Here is a 22432-nt window from a genome sequence, read left to right as displayed (position 1 = left end):
CAAGGAATATGGACCATCCCTGTTTAGGAGCCCTGTCCTCCTCCAGACAGGGAGGGCAGGATGAAGCAGAGCGCCCACGGAGGTCAGCGGGCTGGGGTGAGGGGAACAGCCAGGTGAGGAGTGATGGTTCAGAGGAAGCGGGGTTCCAGAGGAAACATGCTTTCCTACCTGCCAGCCCCAGGGCAGAGATGGGGTGTGGCTTGGGCACCCCCAGATCTGATCCCAGTGGTGCCCAGACTTGCCATGGGACCCTAGGCAAGTCCTTCTCTCTCTGTGCCTTGATTTTCTCAGATGTGAAATCTGGGAGTCAGGGACCTTGGGTCTGGAGCATGGAAAGTATGGGTGCTTGAATGGGGAGGGTGGCCCTCCAGGAGATGGTACTGGCGGGTCCTGCCTCTCCTGCCAGGTGGATCTAGAAGGGTCATGATAATAACCCGAGGTGTGTGCAAAGGGCTCCTTAGGCCTCATCCCGTTTGATGCTCACAGCAAACCCGTGAGAAGTTTGAAATATCCTCATTTGTTAGGAAACCAAGGCTCAGAGAGGGGAGGTCACCTGCCCAAGGTCGCCCAGCTGGGGAGCTGGGATTTATAGGCAGACCTCTCCAGGATTAGCGAGGCGGGCAGATCCAGGGCATTGTGCATAGCAAGTGCTCAGCACCTTTTAAAAAACCTTTATATTTTACATATTTTTATGCAAACAAGTGCATGATATCCCTTTAAAAAACATTTCAGTCATGCTAGAAGGTATGGAGAATGATACTACCAACTCTCACATACTCACCTGGGGGGTTCTCGGTGATTTTGAAGCTAATAAAGAAGGGACTGACTACTTGCTTAACTTGTGTTTTGCCACTCTTCAGTTAGAGCTACTTTGGGGCGACTCAAATCTGCCATCAGGAGGGGTGGTGATTTTGCCTGGACAAAGCAGCGAGGCAAGACCTGTGGGCTTGCTCGTAATTCTGAGCCTCGGTGTCCCCGCCATCACATGAGCTAGCAGGTGACACTAAGCGTGTCTGTGTGGTTGCCATTTGGAACCGTGGAAATAGGTGATTGACCCCACAAGATCAAAATGTCTTCTGAGTCATCAAAGAACATTGCCCTCTTAATCAGCTGCCAGGCCTGGTACCCAGCTGCAGCCATTCCCCCAGCCAAGGGGGCAGTAGGAGAAAGATGTCAGGGCTCCTTGACAAGTTTGAAGGTGGTCCTGAAAGCTGAAGTGCCCCTCGGGAGATCCTCCCCATCTCTACTCCAGCACCCCCTCCAGAGGGTGTCAGAGGGAGGAAGCTTTCAGATTCTTGCCAGTCAGTCCCCCGGCGCTCCTGGAGGGAGGGCCAACCTCTCCATCTGCACCTTCAACTGTGCAGCTCACACTTTCCAGCTTCTTCTTTGTCCCAGACCCTTGCTGTCTCTTCCCCATTTTAGGACACTGAGGTTCAGAGAGGGCAGCATGCCTGCCGTGGTCACACAACAAGGTGGGGCATGGTTCAGACTAGCCACGGTTCCCTCCTCCTCCAGCCAGACTGCAATTTTTCAAAATGGAAACATCGTTATTTTTAATTTTAATTTTTTCCAAAGTAATACAGACTCTTTGTAAAACAAAATTACATGTGTGTAAGTATATATTTATGTGTGTGTATGTGTGTACATATATGTGTGTATATATTTTTTTACTTCATTATATATTATGGGCATCATTTTAATGAGGACATATTAGACCATTTGGATGAATGTCACATATTTTTAACCATCCCCTCTTGTTGGACACTTAGGTTGTTTCTATTTTTCCCCTTCTCTAAATAATACTACAATGAACATCTTTGTGCTCCGTCTCAGATCTCTTGTTAGATTTTCTTCTTTGAACAAATTCCCACAGGTAGAAGTGCTGGCTCTGAGGATGGGCACTTTTAGAGCTATAACAGTTGCTGTCAAATATGCATTCTAAGCACTGTAAGGAGAGTCTTTCTGCTCTATTCTTAAAGTCTCCATTGTCCCTGTAAGATTCTCTTCCAGCCACAGGAAACAGCCCTAGGACACCCTCACTCCACCACCATCTCTGCCAGAGCCCTGTTCCTATGTGTGCGCACTGAACAAACAGCATGGATGCCCATCAGTCAGGGAATGGTTCACAGGAGCAGTGGTTCCACAGAATGTTCTGCAGCCGATGTCTTTGGAGGCCTTTATCTCCTTGGGGGGCTCTTTCCCTCCCTGTTCCCGTAAGTGCAGGGGTCTTGTCCTTCCTCACCCTTCCCCTGGTGACTCTGTCTCCTCCTCTGGCCTCAATTTCCACCTCTGTGCCCATGGCCCCAACCTCTCTCCCCCGAGATCTCTTGTGCTCTAAGCAGGGGCTCCTCCTGCTCTTTGCACATTCTACGGGCATCCTACACATCCCCCAGACTCAATGTATCCTAAACTGGAACCGACACTGTCCCTCTAACCCCAATACTAAACTTGCCCCTCTCATAGCCTCCCCTAACTCAGGAACTAGCTCCACTCCCAGCCAGCCAGTCAACCCAGCAGAGATTCTTTCCTCCCCTTTTCCATACCCTGTCACCCACCAAATGCTGTCCATGCCATGACCTACAGATGGTCCCAGTCTGTTCCCAGACTTCTCCTTGGTCCAGGTCCCTTCACACCTGGACAGCTGTAACAGCCACCATATAGGTGTGCCTGCCTCTCCTGCTCCTTCCCATCCCTACACTTCATTCTCTATCCGGCAGCCTGATGGGAAGCCCATCTCCTCACTCTTCTTCTGAAGACCCTCCCAGGGCTCCCCACTGCTGACAGGATCCAAGGCAGATTCCTTAGCATGTTTCCTGAGGCCCTGAATGTCCTGCCTGCCCCTGCCCCCTTTCTGGCTGTACTGCTAATCTCCTTTGCCCACCCAACCTCTGACATGCACACGTACTGGGCACTCCCAAACAGGTTGAATGTTTGTTAGTTTTTCAATTGCCCTGGGCCTTTGCACATGCTCTTCTCTTTGCCTGCTTATTCTAGGGTAACAGGTGTGTTAGTTAATGCTAGCTGTTGTAACAGATAAGCCCCAAGTTTTAAAAGGCTTAACACAATGGCAGTTTAGTTGTCATTTTCCTGAATCCAATCAGGTGTTTGGTGAGCAGGGATGCAGAGACCCAGGTTCCTCCCATCTCATGGCCCTGCCCACCTCCAGATCCTTAGAGACCCCCCGCATTCATCCAGCAAGTGGGAAAGGAGGCCGCAGAGAAGATCTGACCACTTAACCTCATCAGCTCTCATTCTGCTCATATTCCACTGGCCAGAATTCAGTCACATGAGGACACTGAACTGCAAAGGAGAATGGAAAATGTAGTTTAGCCATGTACCCAGGGAGAAAGGGAATTAACTGCCTTTGGAAATTGGAAAACACTGTAGCTTCTGCCGCTGGGGCCCCCTACCCCAGCAAGTCTCCGTGGCCACGCTCCTCCCGCCTCCAGGCTGGATCAGGTGTTTTCTCTGTGCTCCAGGAATCCCTGCCAGTGTGTCCTCTATCACAGCTTCCGCAGCTGTCAGCTTGCTCCTCTCTCACATCCAGCACTGAGAGCCCGAGCTCCATGCACCAGGCATCATGCACCCCAGTGCTGGGCACAGTGCAGGTGCTCAGTAAATACCTGCAGAACAGATCAATTTAAAACTCATTGTGATCACAAAACAATGTCCACAATCTATTGATATGTGAAAAAAACAAAATGTGCTCCCCAACAGAGACCCCTCCTATTACCTCTATGGATAGACAGAAAAAATGCGAGGAGGCTTGTGCCGAAGCTTTAAGGGTGCTGCCCTCTGGGGATGGAGCTCTTTTCACTGTCCTCTTTATATTTTTCTGTAATTGTCTGAACTTTTTTTCATTGAGCATGTGCTGCTTTTATAATTACAACAATTTTTTTCCGGTGGGGGCAAAACCAGCCGGAGCCGACGTCACTGACACTGGGGGAAGAGACCCCTCTGGCAGGGCTGGAGGCACAGGTTCTGCAATCAATGCTCCCACTCTGGAAAGCTTGGCTTCACGTGGCTCTTCTTTTCTTTTTTAAAATTTATTTTATTGAAGTGTAGTTGATTTACAATGTCGTGTGTTTCTGGTGTATAGCAAAGTGATTCAGTTATATACATATATATTCCTTTCGTATTCTTTTTCCATTATGGTTTATTACAGGATATTGAATATAGTTCCCTGTGCTATACAGTAGGACCTTGTTGCTTATCCATTCTATATATAATAGTTTGCATCTTCTAATCCCAAACATTTCTTACTTTAGAAAATGCTTTTATTGAGGTGTTTTCTTCATACTTCCCCAATGCTTACTAAATATGTAAAAAATCAGAGTAGTGTTATGTCATAGCTTTTGATAAAAGCAATGAAAAGAGCCAAAGTTCTTGAGATATTTTTAGAACAGTAATGAGTCACATTTTCCTCTTTACACATCAGGATGCTGTTGTTTTATTCAGTTGCCCTTGTCTCAGACTTAAACTATCTTGAACTATTATCATGTTGTAATTGAGATAAAAGAGGAATTCGCTTTGCATCAGCACTAATTGGTTTATCAATATCCTGTACCATTTACATTTTAAAACTGAATGTCTGTAAGATGATAAGGCATATCTGTACAAAGCCTTACTACTGGTAGTGTATAGGAAGCTGTTCAGAGTGTTATGTCTGTATTATAGCCAGTTTTAGGCTATGGGTCACTTACCATAATTGAAAAACTAGTTACTAGTAACTTGTCCAGCCTCTAGACTAATTTTATGGAAGAGGAAATGTAAATTTCCGGAAGAAAAATTGCATACAAAATTAATTGGTGGGGGCTTCCCTGATGGCGCAGTGGTTGAGAGTCCACCTGCCGATGCAGGGGACACGGGTTCGTGCCCCGGTCCAGGAGGATCCCACATGCCGCGGAGCGGCTGGGCCCGTGAGCCATGGCCGCTGAGCCTGTGTGTCTGGAGCCTGTGTTCCACAACGGGAGAGGCCACAACAGTGAGAGGCCCACATACCACAAAAAAAAAAAAAAAAAAATTAATTGGTGTTGACAATAGGATTAGAGCATTAGTATGCATCTGCATCTTTAGAATTTCATCTTCATTTTTCTGGATGTTAATGAATATATAATAAAAAAGTAAAAGCCTATGTTATGCTACACTGAAATTTCCCTCTATCTTTGCCAGTTTATCTTATATTCCGCTTCTTACTTTGAGTGTCACTGGATCAGAATGTTCCTTAGGCATCCTCTAGCATGCCTCAAATAATTTTCCTAGCAAAACTCTTATTAGATGATCATTTGCCATTCTAAAATGAAGTTTTTGTACCATTAGTGCTTGTGGAAGTCTAACCCCAAAGGCCAGCTAATAAAGAACTGTATGAAAATCAGTTGAATCAAATTAATTGAATAAAATGTATACAATGCAATGTATACACTGGCTACTAGAGTAGGGTTGTTATCAAAGAGGAAAGGAAGTGATCAAATTCCAAATAGAAATATTAAGAGCAGAAGCAACAAATAGATTTTTCCTTATTGTTGGCCTTGATCCACTATGACAAAAACAATATTTAGAAATATGAAACTTTCAATGTTTAATTTTTTCAAAACTATATATTACTGTTACAGATATATATGTGTGTCAATAAAATATTTATGTGGCTCTTCTTTACTAGCTTCCCACTCTTCCCACGATCTCACCTCTTGCTCAGAAGCTTTCACTCCACTCCTCCATAGACGAGGTTCTTACCCCTGTGTGACACTGGGCTTGTCACTTCCCCTCCTTGTGCCTCAGCTTCCTCATCTACAATAAAGCGGGGGACCTAAGGGCTCCCTTCAAAGATTATGAGGGTGCATGATGCATGAGGAGTCCTGAGCACAGAACTGGACTGTGGCCCAGACTCCATGCTCATAAACCAGCATGTCTGCTATTTGATGCCAGCTCTGCCCCGAGTTTCTCCCATGCATCCGTCTTCAAGCTAGCTCAGCCCAGAAAAGATAAAACATCTCTATCCCGTGCCCTGGACCTGGTTCAGCACTCAGGGAGATCAGGACTCTGGGCCTCCCCTGTTTCGTGGGGGCTTGCCGGGCTGCTCCCCAGCTGGGTGGGGCTTTGGGGGAAAGAGCATTCAGAGCACACTGTCAGATGCTTGCTGCTCCTTGGGAGGGACTGGCAGCTGCTCGTCCTATGAAAGTGCTCGATGTGGGATAAATGACCGTCACAGTAGTAATTATTAATAACTGATGGTGATACCTGGGTCCCTAGAGCCCCACGCGTGGGCCATGGTGGGAGCTCTGGGCATCAGTACTGACGGAAGGATGTGGGGGGCTTTTCTGGGCACCCTCTGTCCATGGGCAAGGCTGAGCGAGAACAGACCTGAACCCAGCTAAGAACAGGATGCGAGAGATTCCAGTGCCTGGGCTGAGCCCGAGGGCCTCTGGCTCCTAGAACTGCCTCTTCCTACGGAGACCTTGGGAAGGATCAGCATCTCTGATCGGCCCAAATCCCTCAAGGCTGGTCCAGGGTGTCCGGTGCCACCATCCCTCTCACAGGGTGGAGGCAGGACAGGCAGGATTCCGTACTGTACTTCTTTGATGAAGGATTTGGAGGTCAGAGAGGTGGAATCTCATCAGACTCAGTACCTCCCAGCCCTGGTCAGGTACTCTTCCTCCAGGGGGCCTTCCAGGTTGAGGTGCTTGCTCTCTGGGCTCTCACAGATTTTAGACAAACCTTGGTCTCAGGTTGTGTCTTGGCATCTTTAAGCCCTAGAGTTTGGTAAGTCCCTGTTTTGACTCTGGTTCTGTCTGCTCTTTGCTAACTGTGTGACCTTGGACAGGTGAGTTCACCTCTCTGAGCTTTGGTCTTTACCTGGGGAGTGGCTAACAGTGGTACTTGACTCATAGGGTAGCTATGAGACTTAAATGAGATGTGATTGGAGGAGAAATTAGCTTCCCCAAACTCACCTGCCTCCCTGTCCCTCCCGTGGCCTTCAAGCCAGTCCCAGGCTCTCTGCCGGGCTCTGCGGCTGCTTGTCCTTGGCCCAAGGACACCAGGGACCTTGCTGAGCCCTTGGATGAAGGAGCTACCTGGCTGCTGAGGTCCAGAGAGGGTTGGGGACCACCCAGGGGGCAGAGGGCCAGGGCAGCACCTGCAGGGTACAGGGACATGCCACCTGCTCTCCCCAGGGAGGGAACTCATGAATATTCACACCCACTAGAGCATGAGGGAGCCAGCCAGCACACTCCTGGGTGTCATTGGAGTGTTCCTGTTTCCCAGTGACCGCAGAGGCAGCCGGGGAGTCAGATGTGGCTCAGTCAGGGAGAGGAAAGGGGCATCCAGACACGGCCGGAGGTGAGTGTGTCTTCCTCTGTCCCGCGCACGGGCCCCTGGGGGGAGCAGGACACCCTGGGACTGAGGCCTGCCTGGTGGTGATGCTCTAGGCCAGAAGGTTCACCATCCCGGGCTCGGTTTCCCCGTATGCATGCTGTGGGGGATGAGTCCTGTTTCTCCTTTGTTCCCTGGAGTGTGCTGGTCCAGCCAAACAGGAGGATTGTTGGGCCTGGCCTGGAGCCAGCCGTTGGCACAGACGGAGGGTGATGTGGCTAGGGTAACCCAGAAGGAGAGGAATAGATAGGGTGAGCTAGGGAGGGGGGATGGTCTGCCCTGAGTGCCTGGGACTGTTATCACCATAGCAGAGGAAAAAGACTCAGGTTCTGGCCCTGTCTTTGCTACTGCTGCACTGTGTGACCTTGACAGTGGCTCTGCCATTTCTAAGCCTCAGACTCCCTGCTGCACTGTCTTCCAGGCTACAGGCCATGAGGCTCGGGCCAGGCTGAGATTGTCCTTGGTACCCCATGGACTTAGACCTGGGACCGTCAGCTGCCTGCAAGCCTCAGCCTTCTGTGATGGAACATCCAGCTGTGCACACCCTCCTCCCCACAGGCTTGGGCTGGGCCTGGGACATGCCAGGCAGAGGCCGCCATGGACAAACGGGAAGATGCACATTGCAGGCCAACAGACCTGAACTCGAATCCCAGCCCTGCCCGCTGCCTTGCGACCCTGGGCAAGTCACATCACCTCCCAGAGCCTTGGTTTCCCCATCTGCAAAATGGATGTGACAGTGGGGTCTGCCTCCCAGGATAGCTGGGTGGAGTCAGTGAGATGCTCTGGAAGAGACCCCATCCCAGGGCCTGGCTCATAGCAGGGCTCAAAAGTGAAACCAGAGGGTGTAAAGGGCCCAGGGCCCAGGGCCCATCACCTAGTAGGGCAGGGCCCGGCTGGTTTTGAGGAAGCCAAAGTGGGGGAATGAACAAATAAATGAGGGAAGCAGGGATGGGGGTCGAGGGGGCGGTCCTGGGCGGGGCCAGGCAGAGCCTGATTGGTGGTCCTGGGAGGCTGGTCCGCCCCCTGCTGCCTGACCTGCACCCAGAGCCTTGCCAACTGCCTCCCAGAGTTCCAGAAAGTGCCTGGTGAGTGGGGCTCCTGGGGCAGGGGAGGGCCCCGGGGTTTTTTAAAGGGCAGCAATCCGAACCCCTCCCCATTTTAAAGTCAGAGAAACTGAAGCCCAGGGCCCCACTCAGGGTTGGGGCTCACATCTGAGGCTCTGGCCTGGCCCAGGGCTCTGTCCTGATATTTGCTGGGACCCCTGAAGAACAGGAGGCTGGTGGGGTCACTTGAGGCAGGGGGCAGGTTTGTGCTTGGTCGGGGTGGGGGCAGCCACTCCTTGTTCAGGGGGAGCCCACCCTGAGGGCGACAAATACAGGAACCCGGAGCAGGTCCCCACAGTCTCTGAGCGATAACTATGCGCTAGTCGTTTTGCCAGCCCCATCTCAGGAAAAGCCAGCACTACCAGCTTCCCCACTTAACAGATGAGAAACTGAGGCTCCAAGGGGTTCCTGTGGTTGAAACACAGGCCCGGGGCTTCCAGGTTGGCCCCTCCCCTCTCCTGAGGCCTCTTCATGACCAGACCTTTGCTAGCTGACTTTCCCCACCTCGCAAACTTTATCTATTATTCAACTGTAGTAAATACATGTTATTGCCTTTTTCTGATTAAAAGTAACATGCTCCTTAAAAAAAAATGCCACCCTTACAGAAATGCATAATATAGAAAACAATTACCTTTTATACCCCTCCCCCAGCTACGCAGAGAATACCACTGTTAAAACTTAGAATATGCCCCTACAGTGGTTTCTTTCTGGGCCTATGTATATTTACCTATTGCCTATATGGATCTGGGGGCATAGTGTTCCAGAACTTTCTTTTTCCACATTAGTAGATCATGGTGTGTTTTCGAGCCAGTCCACTCAGCTCCACTTTGTTTCTTTTTCTTTTCCTATTTTTTTTTTTTTGTAAAGCGGATACAGATGCCTCCATCTGGGAAGGGGCCTTGGTTTGTGGAACAGGTGCCCTGCTGATGGACACTGAGGTTGTTTCTAACTTTTTTCTGACCAAACCGCCATGAACACCCTTGCATGGGTGACTTTGCCCAAGTGTTTTTGCAGAATAGTTGGAATTGGAAGAGCTTGTACCTTCCTCCTTTGATAGGAGTACCGGAAACTCTCTCACACTCTCGTCCACCCTTGACCCTGTCCACCTTGCCCACCTAAGAGTGAACAGAGATATGTCATTGTCACCAGGGAAGTCAAATTCCCTCTTATATAGTTCCTTCCTCTGCAAATTTCTTCTTCATGTCCTTTCCTGTGAGGACAACTTTCTAGATGAGAAGCGGAAAACTTAGGGACTGGTCAGGCAGACCTGGAGTACCCATTTTCTGGGAAAGGTTTGTGGGTGCCTCCGGTCACTTTTCCAGGGGGAATTACATGGGGTCCTCCTCCAGGCTGACTGGCTGACCTCTGGCCGCAGGGTCAGTGGTGACGTGCCATGCGTGTGATCACGGGGCAGCACGCATGATCTCTCTTGGCCTCTGGGGCCCAGGGCCTAGTGCAGCATGCACCACAGCAGCAGTGGAAAGTTTTGGACCTTGGCTTTGCAGCTAAGGGGCGGTGGGAAGGCTCCCAAGTCCCAGCTCTCTCCTGGACCCCCCATGGCTTAGCCTGAACTGCCCCCGTTACAGCTCAGTCCTCAGCCCCCTGCCGACAGGGTCACCACAGTTAGACCTAAAACCTACTACCCCCCAAACTGAAAACAAACAAAAAAAACAGGACATCGAGTTAAATTTGATACTCAGAGACATATTGAATAATTTTTAGTATGACTATATCCCTGGCAATATTTGGGACACGTGTATACTAAAAAAAGTTTTATTTGTTGTGGGTTTTTTTTTTAATTTTACTTATTTATCTTTGGCTGCTTTGGGTCTTTGTTGCTGCACGTGGGCTTTCTCTAGTTGCATGAGCAGGGGCTACTCTTCATTGCGGTGCGCAGGCTTCTCATTGTGGTGGCTTCTCTTGCTGTGAAGCACGGGCTCCAGGCACGTGGGCTTCAGTAGTTGTGGCACACGGGCTCAGTAGTTGTGACTCGCGGGCTCTAGAGCGCAGGTTCAGTAGTTGTGGTGCACGGGCTTAGTTGCTCCGTGGCATGTGGGATCTTCTCAGACTAGTGCTCGAACCCGTGTCCCCTGCATTGGCAGGCGGATTCTTAACCACTGCGCCACCAGGGAAGTTTGTTGTTTATCTGAAATTCATACTTACCCGGTTAACCCTGCCTGCTGGCAGTTGGAGAAAAGATGGGCATGTGGGCAGAGGCCGGGCTGGCTGTGTGATCTGAGCCCTCTCCTTCCTCGCTCTGAGCCTCAGTTTCTCCATCTGGCTCCCCTGCAGACCCCATGGGCATGGGGGCCAGTAAGGAGAGATGAGGAGCCTTGGCCCCTCACTGGGCAGCTGGGAAGCATGACTTGGGGGACAGGTGGGCTGGCTGGGCCTTCTGAAAGGTGAGGGATTCAGGCCCAGGCCCCTCCCTGTAGACAAACCTGGCCCCAGGCCTGGGGGGACAGAGCACTGGGAAAGGGTCTTCTTTTCCTTTTTACTTAGAACATGATTTCATTATGAAGCCCCAAAAGGTGTAAAAAATAAACGAATGAATACCCACGTACCCACCACTCAGCTTAAAAGTTAAAACCGAACCAGGCAGCAGAACCTTCTCCCTGCCACACTCCCTAGCCTCTCTTTGCATTGGCTTTGCCCAGCGGGTCCATCTGCAGCCCCGTGTCTTTCTGTCCCTGTCTGGACCTGCTGGGGTGCCACAGAGCTGGCAAAGGCAGGTCCCAATGTGGAAGGCTGCCTCTCAAGCCAGCCAGGCCTGAGATGGTGGTGGGGGCTCCCTGTGGCCAGACCCCTAATGCTTTCCCTGCTCTGTACTCCCCACAGGTGTCTGAGATGCCGCTGCCACAGAAGAAGCGCTGGGAGTCCATGGCCAAGGGGCTTGTGCTGGGAGCACTCTTCACCAGCTTCCTGCTACTGCTGTACTCCTACGCCGTCCCCCCGCTGCACACTGGCCTGGCCTCCACGTGAGTGGCCCTGCTGGGCAGCCGAGGGCTGGGGGTGGGGGAGGGTTGGCTCCTGCCCCCGTGATCACGGTTACCTCCTGGGTGGCCACCCTGTGCCCTGCATCATGCTGTGCCAGGCAGAAATCCCACTGAGAGCAGAACACCCTGTGGAACCCTAGGCCTCAGTGTCCTCATCTGTGAAGTGGGTATTGTAACAGAACCTGACATGAAGCATAAGAATCAAATAACACCATCTGCACGGTGGGCTCCAATGGGGCCAGGAGGTGGGGAGGACCTGTCCAAGAGCACACAGCTGGCACAGGCCTGGATTCAAACTGGGGTCTGTCTGCCTCCAAGCCTGGCTCCTAACCATGAGTCCACCCCACCTCCCCACAGGGCTGTTCTGCCCAGGCCGCAGCACAGCCTGTGCCCTTAATTGGAGGTATTAAGTTGAACTAGAGGAAACTGCTAATAACTGACCATTTTCGGCCTGCAAAGTTTCATGTGGTCCTACCTAATGCTAATTCATGATAAATGTACTTAATAGCGGCCATGAATGAGACGTGTTATTGTCCTCACAGCAACACCATGAACAGGCTTATTGTCCCCGTTTCACAGATGAGGAAAGTAAGGCCAGAGAAGCCAAACAACTGACCTAGGCCTTGCAGCCTGAACGCAGGCCCATCTGGTCCCTGGGCTCCCCTGCCACACACCCACCCCCAGCAGCCCGCTCTCTAGACCTGGGGTAGCAGGACCCGGGGTGCTAAGTCCTGAGGCTCTGCCACCACTCCATCCCCAGCAGGACCCCCGAGGGCTCAGCACCCTGCTCCCCGGCCCTGAGTGAGCCAGAGGCACCGACCCCGGCCAACGGCTCGGCGGGAGGCTGCCAGCCGAGGCGCGACATCGTGTTCATGAAGACGCACAAGACAGCCAGCAGCACGCTGCTCAACATCCTGTTCCGCTTCGGCCAGAAGCACGGGCTCAAGTTCGCCTTCCCCAATGGCCGAAACGACTTCGACTACCCGGCCTTTTTCGCGCGCAGCCTGGTGCAGGACTACCGGCCTGGGGCCTGCTTCAACATCATCTGCAACCACATGCGCTTCCACTACGACGAGGTCCGGGGCCTGGTGCCACCCAACGCCACCTTCATCACTGTGCTCCGCGACCCCGCCCGCCTCTTCGAGTCCTCCTTCCACTACTTTGGCTCCGTGGTGCCCTTCACGTGGAAACTCTCGGGCCGCGACAAGCTGGCCGAGTTCCTGCAGGACCCAGACCGCTACTACGACCCCCACGGCTACAACGCCCACTACCTCCGCAACCTGCTCTTCTTCGACCTGGGCTACGACAGCGACCTGGACCCCGGCAGCCCGCAGGTGCAGGAGCACATCCTGGAGGTGGAGCGCCGCTTCCACCTCGTGCTCCTGCAGGAGTATTTCGACGAGTCGCTGGTGCTGCTCAAGGACCTGCTGTGCTGGGAGCTGGAGGACGTGCTCTACTTCAAGCTCAATGCCCGCCGCGCCTCGGCAGTGCCGCGCCTCTCCGGCGAGCTGTACCAGCGCGCCACAGCCTGGAACGTGCTGGACGCCCGCCTCTACCGCCACTTCAATGCCAGCTTCTGGCGCAAGGTGGAGGCCTTTGGGCACAAGCGCATGGCCCGCGAGGTGGCCGCCCTGAGGCGCGCCAACGAACGCATGCGCCGCATCTGCATAGACGGTGGCCACGCGGTGGACGCCACCGCCATCCAGGACTCGGCCATGCAGCCCTGGCAGCCGCTGGGCACCAAATCCATCCTGGGCTACAACCTCAAGAAGAGCATTGGGCGGCGGCACGCGCAGCTCTGTCGGCGCATGCTCACGCCCGAGATCCAGTACCTGATGGACCTGGGCGTCAACCTGTGGGTCACCAAGCTCTGGAAGCTCATCCGGGACTTCCTGGAGTGGTGACGCCCGCCCGTGGAGGAGGGCTGGGCAGGGGCCCGCTGACCTCCCCCCACGGCCCTCCTGGTGCCACCCCAGCCCCTGGGGTGAGGCGGGGCTGCTGCAGGGGTGTGACCAGCCAAGGACTGGGCCCACCGCACACAGGGCCTGAGATCAGTATTTGACTAATTATAGTTTTTTGGTTTTTGGTTTTCGGTTTTTTAAATTAAATCCCCTTCCCTCCAAAAAAGAATGTTCTATTTTCTGGCTCCCCTTAAAGGGGAGACTTCAGAAGTAAAAGAATTTGATGTGTTTTTGTTAATCAGCCTCAGTGGTGCTGACCGGCGGGGCCCTGGTGTGTGTGGGGTGACTGGTGGGGATTGGGGGACCCCAAGGGAGCATGGTGGGCACCTGAGTGTGTCTGTGGGGCAGAGCCCAGTGGTATGGCAGGGTTTGGTGTGTATCTGTCACATGCTGAAGCCCTGTGTGGTTGAAGGGGTCCCATGAGCTACCAAGACCTGGAAGATTGTGTGTGTGTGTGTGTGTATGTGTGTGTGTGTGTGTGACAGGGAGGTGGGGAGAACTTGGTGGAGCCGTGAACAGCAGGCCCAGGGCCCAGGCTAATGGTTCCTTGTGCAATCTCATTAATCCTCACAATAATCCTTTGAGGTAGGCACAATTACCATCCCATATTACACATGTGGGAATTGACATTCTGAGAGCAGGAGGGAAATGCTTGAGGTCACCTTGCAAGATGTATCAGACCCAATACTAAGCCATCTCCCTGGGACCCCAAACCCTTTCCATAGCCAGTGTCTGTTCACCCCATCCCTGCCTGCCCCCTTTCCCCTACTGACCACTCCAGGCTGACTCACCATCTGCTTGTACTCTAACCTTACCTAAGTCCTGGGTTTTCCCCTTCCACCCTGGAGTTCAGTTTAATTAATCCAAAAAACATTTTATATTCATTAGATGTCTGTAGTGCGCCCCAGCCTTGAGCTGGCCCTGAGCAGACAGCAGTCAGCAAGTTGGCTTAGACCCTCCTGGAGCTCATGTCCAGAGAGCAACCAAGGCATGTCGGGTATGATCAACCACGGCAGGGATGTGTCAGCTCTAACCATCTGCTTCCCTCAGCCTCCCCGGGGGACAGAGGCCCTTCCTCAGGTCTCTAACCAGTAGCCAGCAGCCAGATATGAAAGGCAGAAACCACAGCCAGGAGATTCTTTACTGGAGACCTGTTTGTGCCAGGTTCCAAGCCAAGTGCTTACATAACTTATCCGAATACCTACAACAACCTAGCTTTATAGATCAAAGCTCAGAGAGGTTAAGTGACCTACCCAAGGTCACACAGCTAATTAGGGCCAGGGTCAGAATTCAAAGCCAGATCAGTCAGCCAGATCACTCAACCTCCCTGGGCTTGAGTCAATCTTCCTCCTGGGAGTGAGCTTCTGGTCCAAGGAGGGTAGGAAGGAGTTATGATGACCAACTGTTTCACTTTTCTAGAACTGTCCCGGTTTTAGCAATGAAAGTTCCCACATTGAAGGAAGCGCCTCAGTCCTGGGCAACCAAGACGGTTGGTCAGTATGGGACAGGTTTGACCCCACCAACTCCCTGGGACCACTGCCTACACCCTCATAATATTCCTTGTGGCAAGAAATTAGCACAGCCTTGGAGTCTTTATTTAACTCATTGGGAGAAAAATAAGCAAAAATAAATAAATAAAACTGACAATATCTAAGACTATTTGCAGTAAAAGATGTAACTGACCCCACATTTATTAGAGAATTCTCCCTCCTTTTATTAATCAAAGAGAGACATGATTTAGTGCAATATGATAACTTCCTGAGTTTGCGGAACCCCACAATTCTATTTCCTTGGACCCCTAAGGGCCTAGAAATGCCCATAATAATATTATATATGATTACATTATTTATTATTATTACTACCGGCCCTTTTAGGTCCTCTTGAGATCCAAGGAGAACAAATCTGGCAGTTAGTAGATGCAAAGAACATAAATTACTTCATTAGCATTTACTATCTGCCTGGCTTGTTTTAAAAGCATTACAGTTATTAACTCCTTTATTAACGTAATTAATACTTTGATAATGAGTAGTTGCCAGGTACTGAGCAACCACTCTGTGCTCAGCCCTGTGCCACGTGGGAACATGCACAATTCCCTTTGCTCCCCCGAGGAGGTGGCTGACACGCAGAGAGGCAGAGCAACCAGCCCAGGGTCACCCAGCCAGCAGCCATAGAGGTAGGATGCAAACCTAGGTCAGTCAGATGCTGAGGCTGGTGCTTGCGGCCTCCAGACCTTCAGTGCCATTCCAGTCGGCCACCTCAGCCTCAGGACTGAGGGCTGTCCCATGGCTGAAAAAGTAGGAGGTCTCCAAGGGGCTCTGCAGGGGTAGCCTTCAGGAACCACACTGTTCTTGCTACACCTGAGTAGCAGAAGGCGCCATGGTACCAAGTTCGGTCTTGCCTAGTTCTGACCTTCCTGGCCAGTGGGAGCTGGGGGCACCCATGGTGACCAGGCATCTGTAGACCGGACACGTGAGAGCCAGGGCAGGGATCAAGGCTGCCCCCGGGAGAAATTCAGTGAAACCACATGTTCCTCTCCATTATGGGTTGAACTGTATCCCTTAAAAAGATGCATTGAAGTCCTAACACTCAGTCCCCTATGACTGACCTTATCTGGATATAGGGGCTTTGTACATATAATCAAGTGAAGACAAGGTCTTTGGGGTGGGCCCTAATCCAATATGGCTGGTGTCCTGATAAGACACGGAAATGCCATGTGAAGACACAGACACACAGGGACAACACCACGTGAAGACAGGCAGAGGTTGGCATGATATAGCAACAAGCCAAGGAACGCCAAGGGTGACGGCCACCTCCGGAAGCTAAGAGGCCATGAAGGAGTCTATCCAGAGTTGGAGGGAACGTGGCACTGTCGACACCTTGGTTTCAGACTTCTAGCCTCCAGGTCTGTGAAAGAATAAACTCCTGTTGTTTGAAGCCACCCAGTTTGTGGTACTTTGTTACAGCAGCCCCAGGACACTAACACACTTGCCTGGGTGAGGCATCTCCCCGAGGCTCGCCCCTAGGATCCACCCTCCACCTGTAGCCAGAGGCTGTCCTCTGCTCCAAGCCCTCCACTATCCTCCTTTCCACTGGGGAGAAGCTAGGCAGCCTCACGCCTCTGGGGCTTCGCACATGCTGTTCCCTCTACAATAAGGCCGCCTTACTTCTGCAGGCCCAATACTGCTATGTGTTTTCAAAGCAAGCTCCGCCTCTTCCTCTGGGTGTCCTTCCCTGACAGCCCAGCCCCCAAGCTAGCTTAGGGCCGCCAGCCTTCCCATCTCAGCTTTGCTCACCCAGAGCTGTGGATGTGCTTGTCTGCGAGGCCCTCCAGGATGCGGCCCGGGTCTTATGGAAACAATAGGCCTCCAGTGCCCAGACCAGTGCCTGGCACACAGTCAGTTCTTTTTTTTTTAATTATTTATTTTATTTATTTATTTTTGGCTGTGTTGGGTCTTCGTTGCCGTGCGCGGGCTTTTCTCTAGTTGCGGCGAGTGGGGGCTCCTCTTCGTTGTGGTGCACGGGCTTCGCACTGCGGTGGTTTCTCTTGTTGCAGAGCACAGGCTCTAGGCGCCCGGGCTTCAGGAGTTATCGCTCGTGGGCTCTGGAGCGCAGGCTCAGTAGTTGTGGCACACAGGCTTAGTTGCTCTGCAGCATGTGGGATCTTCCCGGACCAGGGCTCGAACCCGTGTCCCCTGCATTGGCAGGCGGACTCTTAACCACTGTGCCACCAGGGAAGCCCAGTCAGTTCTTAATAAATGTTGAAAGACAGAGGAAAGGGAATTCTCTGGTGGTCCGGTGATTAGGACTCTGTGCTTCCACTGCAGGGGTCTCTGGTCTTATTCCCAGTCGGGGAACTAAGATCCCGCATGCCACATGGTGTGGCCAAAAAAAAAGAGGACAGGAAAGAAGGAAATAGGGAGAAAGAAAAGAAGGAAGGAAGAGATAAAAGAAGAAAGGAGGGAGGGAAGGAACAGGTAAAAAAGAGAGAGTGAAAATAGGACAGAGGGGAGAAAGGGAGCTATTTCGCCCTTGAGGGCCTTCTTCATACTTGTCCTAACTGACTGGGGCCTGTGTCCCTGGGAAAGATAATAGATTAGCCAAGGCACACGAGTGCTGGAATGAGTTCATTAGCTGAAAGCTCACATGACACTGGGGCGGGACACAGGTCAGGTAAGTTTTGACACGGGCAGGTAGAGGCAGGGAGTCTGGAGAGTGGGTGGCCCTGGGCACCCGTGAGCACAGAGAGCCATATAAGAACTGAAAAAGGAGAGGTAGCCGCTCCCAGCTTCCCTTGCCATCACATCTTTGGCAAACTCTTATTGAGTACCTACTGTGTAAGCGTGCCACAGTGGGAGTGCTTTTCTCAGACAAGTGCCTACTGTGTGCAGGCCCCATGCCCGCCGCACTCACTGGACTGGGACTCACTTCCCAGCAAATAAAACCTATTAGAAAAGACCTTGCAGAAGAGGAGGGCTTTTTTTTTTTTTTTGCGGTACGCAGGCCTCTCACTGTTGCGGCTTCTCCCGTTGCGGAGCACAGGCTCCAGAAGCGCAGGCTCCGGGCGCGCAGGCTCAGCAGCCATGGCTCATGGGCCCAGCTGCTCCGCGGCATGTGGGATCTTCCCACCGTGGCATGTGGGATCTTCCCAGACCGGGGCACGAACCCATGTCCCCTGCATCGGCAGGCGGACTCTCAACAACTGCGCCACCAGGGAAGCCCAAGAGGAGGGTTTTGATTATAGGCCTTGAGGGAGGCAGGGATTGGATGCAGGGTGTTGCAAGGAAGGGCATTCCAGGGAGAGGGAACAGCATAAGAAAAAGCTGGACAGGTAATAGTGGAGAGGCAAGGGGGCTGGAATAAGGAGGAGAGCAGGAGAAATCCGCTCAGCAAGGACAGCAAGCGATCTTCTTGCGCTCTAGACTAAGGAGTTTGCAGTTTCTCCTGAGAGTGACAAGGAGCCAAGTGAGGCTTTGGAGGAGGCGCAGGACTACTCAAAGGTGGGCTTCAGTGGTGCTGGGGTGGGGAACCAGGGAGAGGGATGGGGGCCTGGGCCAGGGAAGGAGCAGAGGAGGGTGGCCCACACTTGCCCCTTGTGGCTGAAGCTCTAGCTTATGGTCTGTGGGGTTCTAGGGAGACCTCGCCCTACAGGAGAGGCAGATCCACTCCAGTTACTCCCATGCAAGGCCGAGGAGGGAGCATCTCGGGCTCAGCGAGGCGCCCCAGGTGTGTGCTCTGCCTGGTGCCGGCATGTGAGAGACAGAGTCCTGAGGAAGCTCCAAGTTCAGACAGTCCTGATTGTCACCCAACCGCTGCATGGCTCGGGCACTCCACTTCCGTCTTCCAGGCTCCGGGAGGAACAGTAAGGGGTTCACAGAGCAGGGATGCCTTTGGCTGAGAAGCAGGCACAAAGCCCAATACGTGGTCCCAGATTAGAGGTGAAGCTGCTGGTGCCCTGCCCGTGTCCCCTGCCCTTATCCCCTCAACCTCACCACCCCCCGAGGCCTTTCTCCATCCAGCCTCCAGGGCCACAGGTGCCAGCAGAATTGTCAGCCCCTGGAGCAGCCCTCAAGCAAAGGTGTCTAAAGACCCTCAGACCCTGGGCAGGACTCTGAGGTGAGCGTTCCACACTGTCACCCATTATCCCCATTGGGATCGCCTTGTCCTTATTTTCTTGATTACTTCCCTGTACAGCCACCTCCCCACCTCTGTCTCACTTCCTCACTCTCCTATTTGTGCTTTCCCGGATCACCTCCGGAATAAGCTCCTTGCACTGGAGTGCTTATCTCAGACAAGTACCTATTGTGTGCAGGTCCCGTTCATGCAGCATGATCCCACGTGTCCTCGTCTTGTACTCTGGCTTTCTGCTTGTCCAGGGGTGGGGGAGCTGACTGTATCCAGGAGCCTCCTGTCACCCCTCACCTGAAGGCTAGGTGTGGTCCAGCTCAGGGTTGCACATCCACCTGCTGGGTCTGGGTCTGGGAAGTCTCTCCTCACCCCCGATGCCACATGCCCTAAAGGCTGTGATGAATCATGGGCAGTTGTTCCTGACACGTGGGGTGGTAATTGGAGCCTGGGACATGTCAGGGCACAATGACAGTGGTTTCAGACCTCTGTTGGGTGTCAGTGGTGGCCTTCCTGGCTCAAGGAAGCATCTGATGGGACTGCAGGAGTAGAGGGTGGGGACTGAGAGGCAGGGTAGAGAGCAGCCCCTGTGCGCGTGACAACAGGTGGTCACATTCAACATGCTGTGGGGCAAGCATCGCTGTCCTCGTTTCACACATGAGGATTTGAATCTGGGCCAGTCAGGTCAAGGTTTGGTGCCTTAGGCACCCAACAAGGAATGGACCTTGCCATGTAGGGACAAGAAGCCTGGCAGGAAGAGGCGGGGCTTCTGGGCAGTGGTAGGCATGGGCGGGGCTACCAGCTGGGCAGAAGACAGGTGGCCTGCAGGGAGTCACAGAGTGGGGCCTGCACTCGGGACCAGCCAGCTGGACCCCATACCCACCACTGTAGGGAGAATGAGCAGGCAAGAGGGTGAGCTGAGCCCATCGCAGGAGAGGATGCTAGCCCAGGTGAGGTGGGGGAGAGAGCCCTACGCCGGCCTCAATTTCTCCTTCTATCCCAGGAGAGGTAGCCCCCAAGGCCCCTGAGGTCCCTCTGAGCTCTGCACTCCCAGGTCTCTTCTCAAATTTGAGGGTCTTGGTGGCCAGAGTCCACACTGGCGCTGTCCAATAGAAACATAACACAAACCACAAATGCAAGCCACATATGTCATTTCAAATTTTCTAGTAGCCATGTGAGAACAGGGAAAGGAAGCAAGTAAAATCAATTTTGATAATATATTTTATTTATTTATTTTTTGGCCATGCAGCACGGCTTGCGGGATCTTAATTCCCCAACCAGGGATTGAATTCTGGCCACAGCAGTGAAAGTGCCAAGTACCAACCAACGGGCCACCAGGGAATTCCCAATAATATATTTTATTTAACCTGACAGAGCCAAATTGGTATCACTGCAAGATGTAATCAATATAAAAATGATCGCTGAGATTTTTTTGCACTGTCTTTATTATTTTTTTAAATTTATTTATTTATTTATTTATTTATGGCTGTGTTGGGTCTTCGTTGCTGCACGCAGGCTTTCTCTAGTTGCGGCGAGCGGGGGCTACTATTTGTTGTTGTGCGCAGGCTTCTCATTGCAGTGGTTTCTCTTGTTGCGGAGCACAGGCTCTAGGTGAGCGGGCTTCAGTAGTTGTAGCATGCAGACTCAGTAGCTGTGGCTCGCAGGCTCTAGAGCACAGGCTCAGTAGTTGTGGCGCATAGGCTTAGTTGCTCCGCGGCATGTGGGATGTGGGATCTTCCCGGACCAGGGCTCGAACCTGTGTCCCCTGCATTGGCAGGCGGATTTTTAACCACTGCACCACCAGGGAAGCCCTGCACTGTCTTTAGAATCCTGCGTGTATCTCATACTCACAGCAGATCTCAATTCACACTGGCCACATTTCAAGCCTTAGTGGCTCCCATACTGAGCAGTGCAGGTGAGGGCTGCTGGACCAGTGCGGGGAGGCTGGTGTGGCAGGTCATGGCCTTAGCTATGACCTGGGGGAGGCAGAAGCTGGCATGAGTTTTCCTTTCTAGCCTGTGAGGAGCTCCTCATAGGGTCCTTAAGGTCTTTCCCTTGTGGTTGCACATGGCAAGCATGGGCTCCAGGGAGAGTCACACACCTCCATGGCATGGAGAGAGTGACGGGGAGCATCCATGGATGCCCTGATTCCTGTGCTCAAAGGGTTCTGCATCTGGAAGAGGGCATATTCTAGCCAGGCTTGGGATAAGTCCTCTTACAAGAAAACTGGGGTCAAGAATTAGGTCCAGGGCTTCCCTGGTGGCGCAGTGGTTGAGAGTCCGCCTGCCGATGCAGGGGACACGGGTTCGTGCCCTGGTCTGGGAAGATCCCACATGCTGTGGAGCGGCTGGGCCCGTGAGCCATGGCCGCTGAGCCTGCGCTCCCGGAGCCTGTGCTCCGCAACGGGAGAGGCCACAGCGGTGAGAGGCCTGCGTACAGCAAAAAAAAAAAAAAAAAAAAAGAATTAGGTCCAGATCTTGGCTGAGCGAGTCACGTCACCAGTTTGAGCCTCAGTTTCCTCACTTGGGGAATGGGTATACTAGCAGTATCACATCAGGATGAATTTTTTTTTAATAAATTTATTTATTTATTTATGGCTGCATTGGGTCTTTGTTGCTGTGCATGGGCTTTCTCTAGTTGCAGTAAGTGGGGGCTACTCTTCACTGTGGTGTGCGGGCTTCTCATTGTGGTGGCTTCTCTTGTTGCGGAGCATGGGCTCTAGGCACATGGGCTTCGGTAGTTGTGGCACGCAGGCTCAGTAGTTGTGGTTCGCGGGCTCTAGAGTGCAGACTCAGTAGTTGTGGCTCATGGGCTTAGTTGCTCCGCGGCATGTGGGATCTTCCTGGCAGGGCTCGAACCCATGTCCCCTGCATTGGCGGGCGGATTCTTGAACACTGCACCACCAGGGAAGTGCCAGGATGAATTTAACGATTAACCCAGGGCCAAACACTCCCTTGTGTTTCTGAGGACAAAGGTTATCAGCTCATTTGGGCTGGGGGTCCCAGAGCTAGCCCTTTGAGCCCCTATTTGGAGGCTGAGGAGACTGAGATGCAGAGAGAGGGGAAGTGACTCAGGCCAGGCCACAGTGGGACTGCTGAGTCCCTGTCCAAATTCATCGGTACTGAAGGCTGGTTGTGTCCCACTGTCAGTGACATTCACACAGGAGTGGCAGGAAGATAGTCGGGAGTGATGGGCTGGGGCAGACCCTCCAGCCCCACTCACAGTTCTGGGCGGCCCACTCCCAAGGGCACTGGGCATGCAGATGTGCCAGGCTCGCTTTGCTTGCTTACTTCTCCATCCTTGCAGACGTCCTGTGCTTTGAAAACACCTACAGCCTCATGCATGCCAAGAAGGTCAGCTACACTGTGGAGGTGCTGCTCCC

The 22432-nt window shown here is 52.6% G+C and overlaps 1 protein-coding gene across 2 annotated transcripts; it reads left to right on the top strand.

Moving 5' to 3' along the window:
- The first annotated feature begins 8301 nt into the window (after positions 1 to 8301).
- On the top strand, positions 8302 to 13371 carry GAL3ST1 (galactose-3-O-sulfotransferase 1). 2 transcript variants are annotated; one of them, XM_060119594.1, is made up of 3 exons: positions 8302 to 8457; positions 11310 to 11449; positions 12228 to 13371. In XM_060119594.1, exons 2-3 carry the CDS (start codon positions 11319 to 11321, stop codon positions 13369 to 13371), a joined length of 1275 nt encoding a protein of 424 aa, XP_059975577.1. In that variant the 5' UTR covers positions 8302 to 8457; positions 11310 to 11318. The 2 variants fall into 2 exon arrangements, with proteins under 2 accessions (XP_059975577.1, XP_059975578.1); XM_060119595.1 differs by lacking the exon at positions 8302 to 8457 and having other exon boundaries at positions 11316 to 11449; positions 12231 to 13371.
- Positions 13372 to 22432: the final 9061 nt, after the last annotated feature.

This window comes from Mesoplodon densirostris, chromosome 15, assembly GCF_025265405.1.
Source record: "Mesoplodon densirostris isolate mMesDen1 chromosome 15, mMesDen1 primary haplotype, whole genome shotgun sequence".
NCBI classification, from domain to species: Eukaryota; Metazoa; Chordata; class Mammalia; order Artiodactyla; family Ziphiidae; genus Mesoplodon; species Mesoplodon densirostris.
The sequence above is the reverse complement of the archived record's forward strand: the minus strand, read 5'-3'. Positions and strand labels throughout refer to the sequence as shown.